The sequence below is a fragment of the Leptosomus discolor genome, chromosome 3, assembly GCF_034619465.1.
Source record: "Leptosomus discolor isolate bLepDis1 chromosome 3, bLepDis1.hap2, whole genome shotgun sequence".
Lineage (NCBI taxonomy): Eukaryota > Metazoa > Chordata > Aves > Leptosomiformes > Leptosomidae > Leptosomus > Leptosomus discolor.
Window position 1 is genome coordinate 52428634 of NC_141393.1, and position 10969 is coordinate 52439602.

The following is a 10969-nucleotide window of genomic DNA, read 5'->3' on the forward strand; positions in this document are numbered from 1 at the left end:
GCTAGTACATTTGTTTCCATTGGCACTTTGCTTTTGAGAGGAATGCAGTATCACAAATTTCTGTAAAAATCTGTAAAAGATACATACAGGGTTTCAAACTGATCCAAATAATTTTTCAGGGATTATCTTAAAACTGAAACTTCATATTCTTGTAAAATGTTCTTTTGCAAAGCAGCAAGCTGGTTATATAAACCCCAGTAATCACAGCAATCAGCTACAAAGAGAAATAGGAAAGAGACCCAGTAAGATGTATTTCAGTTTCCCTTCGTCTGACTATTCCAAGTAAGGTATTCTAAATAAATTAGTTAATACGAGGTTATTTTTATAATAAGCACACAACTAGGAAAAAAAAAAAAGTGCAATCACTCGCACATAAAAAAAAAAAAGAAACCGAAACAAAAAACCCACTCCACCACATTCAAGATTCTGTCCTTTCTAAATAGCAGCTGCTGTATACATCTTCAGGGAAAATCCCACTAAGCAGTAGACAATACCACAATAGCTATCAGTCTTGTCACCAAAACTAAGAACTGCTGATGTGTTTTTACTTCACTGGGAAACACAGCACCTGTTGATTGTGAAAGCAAAGCCAGTTGATAACTGTAATAAAAATGCAACATGCACCTTGGTACAGGAAAAAAATGTTTCTCAATAAATGAGGATTATAGTTATTTGAATGTCATAAAAGTTACACCAATCTAAGATGTCAGAATACTAGGAGTGAGGTGAAAGCCCCAGAACACTTAATGGAAATTCCAAGCTGCATCGGAATCAATACTGAGTTTAAGCAAAGAAACAAACCCAGACTCTTCTTGATTTGAAGGTTTTGTGTGTTATATGCTTGGAAACATTAAAATGAAAGCATGGCAAACATTCCCGCAAATGCCGAAGAATAATAAAAAATTGTCTAATTGCATTAATTCCCACAGTCAACCATTTGGTGCAAACGTATAACACAGTTCCTAGCCCACAGGTATTTTGTTTCTTAGCTGTTTTGGATCTCCACATTGTCATCATTCACCAGTGCCCACCTACTGTCAGCAGTGTCTCAGCGTACCAGCTCCAAGGGGACAACCCAGACCAATCACAGCTGAAATGTTTTTCTTGGTCACAGAATTTTTTCCCAAGTTAATAGCTGCTGAAGTAGCTCTCAGGATCAACCACTTTTCAGACAGGAAAACGAACAGATGAACACAACTACAACTGCTGGGACCGTTAGAAGTCGGGGGTATTAAAACCACGTTATTGGGCGGCATCAGGTGCCCCAGCAGAAGGGAACAGAGCCGTGCCTGAACGCCAGCAGCCAATGAACCCTTCCCGCCCGAACGCGAGTCTCCGCACGGCCGGTACGCAAAGGAAATAACGCATCAAACACACACGCTACATCACAGGGGCGGGTTAAATAAACGGAGCCAACCGGTATTTTTAGGGGACGTCCCTACGCCCAGACCTCCCAAAGGCACCTCCGAGCCGCCCCCCCGGCAGCCGCCAGAGGCCGCCGGTTCCCGCCGGGGGGCGGGGCACCGCCCGCGCGCCCCTCCTCGCAGCTAATCCCCGGCCTCGACGCGCGCCGACGGGGGCGGGAGCAGCGGCGGCCGTTGGAAAAGCGCGGGCGGCAGCCCCGGCGGGGCGGGGGCGAGGCCGAGGCCTGCCCGCGGGCGGAGGGGCCAGGGCTGCCGCCCAGCCGGCGGAACTGCCGTGCGCAGCCGGGGGCTCCGCCGCCAGGCCATCTTCCTCCTCCAGGGGCCCGGGGCGGGCTCGAGGGCTCCTTTCGGGAGGGAGGGCAGATATTGGACCATGAGGGCAGGCCTGTGTACCCGCTTGGAAGGGGTAGTCAGAGAGCAGCCAGTGAGCCTGTTCCTTTTAGATTCATTTGTTACATCTGAACAGTGAACACTTGAAGGATTTGAGAAAGATCGTTTCTATCATGGCGAGGGGCTGAACTTGGTCACTTACATACAGGCCCTCCTCTGGGCATGGAACAGGCTTATCTACCACACTATCAGGAGTTAGTAGGACTTTGTGGAACATTATGTGATTTAGTGACCCTGTCAAAACGGGTAAAATTGTCAGAAGTCACTCCAGTCATATGATCAGGGTGAAGATCCCCATTCCACAGGACTAGACCACACTAAAACTGTACCCTCCAAAGAACTGCTCTAATCAATTTTGCATCATTCCAAGGCTAATATAGCTAGATACAACTAAGGCAAGTTCTACATTAGATTAGCCCTGACTTTACTCCTTTTTCATTTGCTAGGAAAGGAAGTTTGATAGACAAAGATAACTTTGTGCTCAGCTATACCAATTAGGATTCATTCACTTGCCTTGAGCCATATCCTGTAATATATATATGCTAGTTACTTCTCAATGCCATCCTAGGATGTTGGCCTCATTTGTTACCTTGAGGAGAGTAATAATTTGGATTTTAAATACTAAGCAAAAATGATCCATACTTTCACATATCTTTAGGAAGATTTGTGTCATTTTAGCAAGACCCAGGGGATTAGCTACTTCAGTATTTATTGCAATATTTGGTAGTAAGGCTTCAGCAGTAAGTCTGTTCTTTCTAACTGTGTAGGTTTATTACTCAAGGCATGCAACTTTCACTTCTGACTCATGTAAGTAGCCCTGGGCCTCAACTTTGTTATTGCTCACTTTAAGCAAGACAGAACTTGTTTACTACTTGAGGAGCTGAAGTTAGATGCAAGGTCTTGGCCTTTGAGAGTTCAGTCTTTCAAACTGAATGTTGGATTCCCAGAAATTTAGCATAAACAGTCATGGTTTTGACCAAACTGGATGCAGAAGTAAGCTGACATAGTGCATGAAAACAGGCCCAGCCTCCGTCAGTCACATATATACTTCATGGTCTGGGCACTGTAGTATTGATTAAGTCTGACATATCAAACCACGTTCATCCACAGAGTAGCAGTCATGAAGAGTATAAAGAATACTAAGTGTTAGTATCTCCATTCTAATGGAGCTGTAAGAGGCCTTTAGGAATTCAGCTGTCTGTGGACAGAGCTTTCAGAGGTGCAGCCTGCATTGCTCGCAGGCTTCCTGATGACTATACATAAGAACAGTAGACAGTATGCTCTTTCCACAAGTTTAATAGAGTTACAAAAGGAAACCACTGCTCTATATGCAACACGTGGCTAACCACATACACTGCATTGTCACTAAAGTCAATAGGGCTTGATGTACAGATATTGATCATTAAGGTTTTCTATGAAGGTACTGTCAACAGGACAAACTTTCCTTCAAGTAAAAAAGTTACTGTTTATACCTACAGCATGATCCCTTGACTCAGATGCAATGACTTAGTCAAAGTTCAGTAACTGATGCTTGCTCTTTACGTAAGGCATACTAGTTTCCACTCAGACTGAAAGTTTATTTCTGCTTGGAGAAATACTCTTTACTCTTCTGAACATCAGGCTTGATTGTGTCACTGCCAGGCTTCCAGCCAGCTGGGCACACTGAAACAGTAAGAATGTTTAAGTCTTACCAGCTGCTCCTGCTGAACATGGTTTACACAACATTAAAGCAAACTAGCAACTCAAAACATCAGTACATCTTTGCAACATACAGAAGGTGCATTATTCAGTGTGGCATATTTTATTCTATATAGAATATAGAGCATATAAATAAAAGTAATTTTATGTTACATATAGTGTGTTTATATATAAACACTACTTTACCCATTTCCATTGTTCACTAGGTAGTAGCACCCAAGGAACCAGGTGTTTGCCCATTGAACAGTGGGCCCTTTACATATGCACCCCTCCCTACCCTGCTTAAAAGCTTCCATAGAAGCTTGACAGTAAGGTAACACCAACTCCAGCAGCCTGTGGCAGAAATGCTTTACAACTATTACAGCACACTTCTCCCCTTGGATCCAGTCAAGTCTATATTCTCCTTCCCTTTGATCAACCCTAGTCCCATTCTCCAGTTTAACTGGGATGTGGAAGAAGAATTAAACTGTCTCCAGTTCCCCTATATGCCTATCAAAAGGCCACCAAGATGCAGAGGCTGCACAACTTCAGAATTGCAGTGACTCCTGAGTAGCATTTTTTTGGACACAGTCTTTCTTGTATACAGCCATGCAAGGCTTGATACTTGCTCCACACAAGACTGGCAATTTTAGCTATAGTATTCTCAGCTTCTGAGTGTTGCTACACACTTTATTCCAGTCTATCCTGCTTTAGGCAAGACTGCAGTACTAGTTCTTGAGGAAAAGCTTTTGCCAGCTTTTGACTATTCCAGGGCATAGTAAACCCTAGAAGGCTTCATTTCCATGACATGTGACTGCTCCGTCATAAAACATTAGGGATGTTGCCTCAGCTGACAGAGGATGGCATAGAAGTTCAGAAACTCTTGACTCTCTTCAGGCTATAGCACAGCCACAATAGCAGCTTGTTTTAATTAAATCTGCCCTTGATTTACCAGTTCTGAAGCAAGTTAAGTATGACCAGCAGCACACATGTCATTAGTTAATGACAGCTGAAGACTACTAACACCTACACATAGCAATTCTGAGTTTCCATAACCTGGTTCAAACCTTTTGTCTGCCTTTTTTTTTTTTTAATTCCTGCAGAAAAGCTACCAGCCTCAAGCACCTTATTCTCATCCCTTTTCCCCTCACTCCATTTGGCCTTGCTACACAAAAGGTCAGCAGATTTTCTGGCAATTTAAATGCCTTGTCTTAACAGACTGCGTAAAACATTGCATTAGTACTGATGGTCTCAATCTACCAAATCCGAGAGCAGAATCTAAACTATGCCCACCCTTGCATGCTAAGTTATTACATGTCCTTCATTTCTGTCTCAAGTATTTTCTGTGTCTAATTGAAAGAGAGACAACTGCTATGTGCTCGACAAGACATCCAGCACCAAATTGTATGAAGTGGTATTTCAACACTAGCAAGTGCTCAATGGACAATTAAGTGGAATAAGATAAACAGCACTAGTGTCCTGCAACAAGTCACTTTACAGAACCAGTTGCATTTCCAGAGGCACAATTACTTGCTGTGTGCAGATCCATACACGTACTTTACTTTCAGTAAACCTCAACTTAACCTGCCTAGTTAATACTGTTCTCTAGAAAAAACACTTAAGATTAGAAAGAGTAAGAACTCTTACCTTCTCCATGTTTATCTGTAAACTGGAAAGCCTGGACAAGTCTGAGGGTTTCATCAACAGAACGGCCAACAGGAAGATCATTGATTGTTATCTGCCTCAAGATCCCCTTCTCATCAATTATGAACAGACCCCTAAAAAAACAAACAACCTTTAAGTTGAACACTGCTTTTTAAAGACTGATTAGACTGAAGCAAGTTTCAAAAACTCAAGTTCAGTATTCTATCATGGCAGTAAGTTCCATCATCTAGTATTACAGACTGCTTCCTAAAAACTAATACTTTTAGTGTACGGATAGCACCGAAACATTAGCAGTTGAAAGCCTAACATTCAACAGGAACTAGAAGGGCCAGGAGCCAAGTCAAAACACTAACAGAGGAAAGCAACAGTCCTATTTAAGGAAGATACTTGTGGAAAAAACTAAATTTAAAAGAAACCCAAGGAACGAGTGAACTGAAGAAGCAGTCTTACATTCAAAGAAAAACCTACACACACCATTCTCAAAAAACCCAGTTGAGCAATGGCTCACCAGTTAGTCCTTCAAAGCCACGTTAAGAGTTAGCAGAAGTTCAGCTCCCTTGGCAACTTTAGCTGAACAGCTGGCTATAAGGTAAGGCTTGAGTTTTAATCATTCTGTACCTCTATCACTAGATTAAACACTTGTAATCACTCTCATGACTACATAGGTCTTACATTACTGATGTTTGCAGAAGCTCACCTGCATGAGACTCCTGCACGGTGCACATAGGTAACCTAAGGGAGGCAGCAGCCATTTATCTAGCTTACCAAAACCATGAAAAGTCTAAACACTACAGAGAACCAAGCAGCATCTCCCCTTGTAGGAGTGTTTGACAGCTTGGAGCAATTTACAGCTAGAGCAGCCAACAGCTTCAGCTTGCTGCAGGTGTTCAGGTACATGCACGGTCTGCGTTCATCTGACATGCTCCACATATTGCAACACAAGACTTTTAACAGCAAGTTTACCTTCTTGCATATTACCTGTATGCAATACCTTCATCCTCTTTAAGCACTCCATATTCTTTGGCAATGGCACGTTTTGTGTCAGAAATCAATGGGATTTTCATAGTACCCAAACCACCTTGTTTCTTAGGAGTGTTGATCCTAAAAGAAGGAAGTTTAAATGTTAAAAATATGGACAGTTCAGAATAAAGAATAAGGTACAACAGAAGCTGATACTTTCTGCAATATCATACTCGGTCTGCCATGAGGCAACAGAAGAACTCAAAGGTATGCTCAGTTCTGTTCAGAAGCACCTGGCACTACCAATACTTCCCAGGTGCCTTTACTTGATACTTCAGTAAGCAAGTTTGACTACACTCAGGATTCAGTTCCTGCAAGAACTGAGACCAGGCAGATCATTCTATTAGGTTAAATGGCTGATCCTTACCAGGCAAGGTGACAAAAGTGAGAGTCAACAGAAGCTCCAATTACTTCACAATTAATTTTCTTGAATTCATCAGCTCTGTCACTGTATGCAATAATTTCAGTTGGACAGACAAAAGTGAAGTCCAGGGGGTAGAAGAAGAACACAACATATTTTCCTGGAAAAGCAGTATAACCAGTTAATCTCTCCTACCTTTACAAAAGTTGTCATATTCAATATCAACCACTCAAATACTGATAGAGGAGAAAGGGCTTGACACAATGCTACCTTTAAAGATTAAATGGCAAACTACAGATGCCTCTATTTTAAGACTTGCTAATACAGGCAGCAAGCCCATAAAGCACCTAGAAAATTTACACTTCAGCCAAATATTGTTCATAATGCCCAAGGCCACTCTAGAGCTGGTAACACAGAATCCTACCCAACTGGAGTCTCCAAAACCAGACTGTCAAATGTGACAGGGAATGCCCATCTCCTGGGTCTACACCTACAGGCCTGCCCAGAGTACACCAAGTACTTACACAGGATGACCCTATGGATCACTACCAACAGAGTGCAGAAATGCCACAGGTCTGAAAGGCTACAAGCCAAGGAGATACTTTTAATTGAGAGGGCGACTAGTCTATACCTACTCACCACCCTCATGCAGCCTGAGGGCCACAGCTTTATTAGCAATGTCTTTCTAAAGCCATCCACACTAGTACTTGAATACTTCAGCCTTTCCCTTTTATTTTAGCAAGGTTTTTTTGGTACAGCAAACATTTTGCTAGTACTATAGAGAAAGGAACTCCACTGGTTAGAGAAAAGAATCTACTTTCCATTGACAGAAAGCCGACAAGAGACAATTTTGCTGTTCCACATAGTATGGAGATGTTACATCAGTCTCCTAGTATGACAGACAGGACAAGTAAGTCTGATCCAAGAATACAGTTTAGAAGAGTTCTATGCTAGTTAGCAATTATCATAGCTGGAACATTCAGCCATGCTGCTTACAACTTCCCAAGCATACTCCAGCCATCACTGAGAACCACTGCACAAGCTGTGTACTTCAATCTACTGCCAAATGGTCACAACAACTTCAAAACCAAATCAAGATGTATCCTTAGATGCCTTCCACTCCTGCATATCACCAGTTATAGCTGTGTAATTAGAGAAGCACCTAAGCTTACCTATATAGTCAGACAGTTTGATGTCTTTGAATTGTCCATCTGGCATTACAGCCGTGGCAGTAAAGTCAGGGGCTGGTTTTCCAATGAAAGCGTTTCCTGAAGACATCTTGATTTAATCTAGACAGGAGTTGATAAAAATACAGTTTAGATAATAGTACATTTGCACCTGAAGTTAAGCATTTATTCAAAGCATATAATCAAATTAGATTGAACACCAAAGACAGCTTATCAGCACTTGGTCTTGCAACACAGGGCTTAAGAGTGAAATTAGTTTCAGTTTTGTCACCTGGGTATTCCAGTCAAAACACTAACATTTTTTCCTAAAACAGCACAGTAAGATGCAGTTCCATAATCACAGCCTAGATGTGCAGACCAAGCCACTACATAGATTACTAGCACTTCAAGACCTATGTGGCTCATTAGCCTCCTAATGATACAGTAATGGTCATCTTTGACCAGTAATAACTCAAGAGTCTGGGAAAGGGCTAGCCTAGAGTTCTAGCAGTACTCAGTAAGTCTTCCCATTCTACTTGGTGGGTAAGTTAGTATGGTTTTTAGAGCTTTTTATGAGGAGACCCTTGTTCAACTTTACAAGGGAATTTAAGACCTCAAACTTCATCTTCCTGTTGATTCCAGAAAGAACGAACTTTTGTTAGTACCCCAAGAACAGTGCTCTGCATAACTATACTTTAGCCTTTCAACTAAACCCTGGTTTATCTGCAACTGGAAAAACTCATGGTATACATGGGAATGACATTCTATGATAACAATCAACCATTTCACCAAGTCTTAAATCCGTACAGCCAGGTTGTTCTCACCCCACCCCCGCAAGCCTACTGAAAATGAGTAAAAGGGTCCATAAGGACAAGAGAACTCTTCTGCCTGCCCTGAAAGCTAGTAATTTGTAATACACTCTGTTCAGTATTTTTCCTCTGTCTGGGAATGCAGTATATCCTTTAGAATTCCAGTTACTACCAGAGCATAATCTTTCAAACAGGTAGCATTATGAGCCTTGTTTCTTCAACTCACAAAGTCTTCTTAAAAGTGATTTCACTTCAGTCACTCCATACACTGCTACAAGGGCTAGCTGCCTTGGAGATAAGAACCCTCTGAAAGGTTAGCACGAGTCTCATGTTGCTGAAGAAATCCAAGACTAGAGTACTCTTCCAAGCCCTGCCCGCAAGGCGCTGAGTCTATTCTAAAAAAGGTTGAGAGCACCTCATTTCTTGGCTCCTTCCCCCTTGACAGCCACTTCCTTCCCAAAGAACTAGCCTGTAAGTCATAAGCATTCAGCTTTCAATCCAAGTTTATAGTCTTTTTAGTAATGGTTTTACCTTCTAAAGTTTCTCTTGCAACAACTGACAACATATAGACAGTAATCATCTACCTCTCCATTTTCATTTTGAGAAGTGCCAACATGTTCCACGTTTCTAACTGCCTTTTGCAACAAAGCTCTTTATCTCCATGTTTGTTCAAAGGTTTAGTTTTCAACTGCAGCAGACTGGGAGTAAGTCTTACAAATGAAAGTGACCAGAACTACAGAGTATTCACAGGATTCTACTGAAGCAGTCTAGCAGGAAGACATCAACAATCCCTCTGCCAAGCACCACACATAGCCATGAAAGCAGGTGCAATTCTGAAACTGCAGTGCTGTAAGAGGGACAGTCATTATACAGTATGTGAGATGCCTCCAACGACTGAGTTTTATCTTATAAGCAAGAACTGTTGTCTGAGGCACATGACTCCCACATTTTGTCACTGAATTATATTCTTTTCCAGTACTCAACCTCAAGGTCGTACTTTTGTTCAGTACTGTGCCGGTCTTCCTATACTTGTTCCATCAGCAACCCCCTCGAGTATTTTACCACACACTCAATGTCAAATAAAAGCAGTCAGATTACTCTTTGATACTCCCTGTTTCTAAACTAGAAGTTATTGCCCCATTTTTAGGTAACATGAACCTCTTTAATATTGGCAGGAGATTTCAGTTGCCTCGTACCACAAGAGAGCCATCTGCTTTCCTCGGAGACCTGCCAACATTTCTGCTTTTCCATGCAGAGTTAACATGTGTTCTCACATGTTCTGCTTGGATTTTTAGCCACAGCATTTCCTAACCCACAGAGGAACAGACCACAGATCCAATGCTATTTCCTTTCATTCTAGAGGAAAGGTGAATGGACACTGTAAATCCAGTATGCTTCAATCAGGTCAGAGTATCTTTCTGTTGGTCCATAGCCGCACACGGCCTCAATTATCTTCAAGCTACAGTTACAATAAGGCAGGCCTACACTCTGAGCTACCGATTCGCACCTTTAAGATACCTTGAACGAAAGCGAATGGCCGCTTCGAAACACCCCGTCAGCCTTCCACTTCCCTACCTTCAGGTTACCACAAAAATGCGGTCAAGCTACCGCGCTGCGGTCAGAAAAGAGCGATCTCCTCGGTTCGAGCGCACCGCAGCCGGCTACACGCAGACCACGGCGCGCCTCTTGCCGAAGGGGCTCTGAGGCGAGACCAAAGCACTCGCCCACGCCGGAGGCCACCGCGCTGCTCCGCGACAAAAGACACCTGCCCCGACGCACGCCCCCACCACGTTAAACCCAGAGCTTTTGTTCTTCTGGAGACCCAGAGGCGGGACGCCGACGCGCCCGCCGCGGAGCGAGCCAAGCCTCCGGCCCAGCAGGCCGGGGGGCCGCGCTGCGAGGCCGCTCCGGTTCCGGTAGACGCACTGCGGCCCGGCCCCCCGGGATCAGCCCGCGGCCCCTCCCCGGGCAGCGCGGCGGGGGGACGACGACGACAGCAGAGGCCGACGCGGAGCGGAGGGTTACCTGCCGCCTCTCCCCCCTTAGAACAAAGGGGAGAACTAAAGGAGGGAGGAAAGCAGCAGCCCCCGCCAGGCGGCCTTTAGGGGGCGGGATGCGGCGAGCGAGAGCTTGCCCTGCGCGCTTGGCTCAAGACCCCATCCCCGCGGAGGGGAGGGGGGGGGGCGGGAACGAAGACACACACACACGAAAAAAAAAAAAAAAAATCCCAAAAGAAGGAAAAACCGCACCGTGTGAACCCCCAAATGAACGGCAGCCGAGACACCGCCCCGCGGGAAGTGCGCAGCCCCCCCGCCACCCCTTCCCCGCACTCACGCAAAGATCCCAACCCGCACCACCAGGAAGCGCCGAACTGCGGCAGCCCCCGCCGCACCGCCCCCTTTATAGCCGCCCCGATCTCGCGAGGAGACGGGAGTGGCGCCACGGAAAGGGGGGGCC

At 44.3% G+C, this 10969-nt stretch overlaps 1 protein-coding gene across 1 annotated transcript; it reads right to left on the reverse strand.

Moving 5' to 3' along the window:
* Window positions 1-3367: 3367 nt before the first annotated feature.
* PRDX1 (peroxiredoxin 1) lies at window positions 3368-10902 on the reverse strand. The gene is made up of 6 exons (XM_086463078.1): window positions 10847-10902; window positions 7710-7826; window positions 6544-6697; window positions 6135-6257; window positions 5139-5269; window positions 3368-3476 (listed from the first exon to the last, which is right to left on the reverse strand). Exons 2-6 carry the CDS (start codon window positions 7813-7815, stop codon window positions 3391-3393), a joined length of 600 nt encoding a protein of 199 aa, XP_086319204.1. The 5' UTR covers window positions 7816-7826; window positions 10847-10902; the 3' UTR covers window positions 3368-3390.
* Between the last annotated feature and the right edge of the window lie 67 nt (window positions 10903-10969).

Excerpts from the sequence above, each read along its gene's own strand:
- PRDX1 (XM_086463078.1), bottom strand. The coding sequence starts at position 7,815 with ATGTCTTCAGGAAACGCTTTCATTGGAAAACCAGCCCCTGACTTTACT. Across the intron at positions 6,258-6,543 it reads CACTTTTGTCACCTTGCCTG|GATCAACACTCCTAAGAAAC; the intron begins GTAAGGATCAGC and ends TCCTTCTTTTAG. Across the intron at positions 5,270-6,134 it reads GATGAAGGTATTGCATACAG|GGGTCTGTTCATAATTGATG; the intron begins GTAATATGCAAG and ends TTGTTTTTTTAG.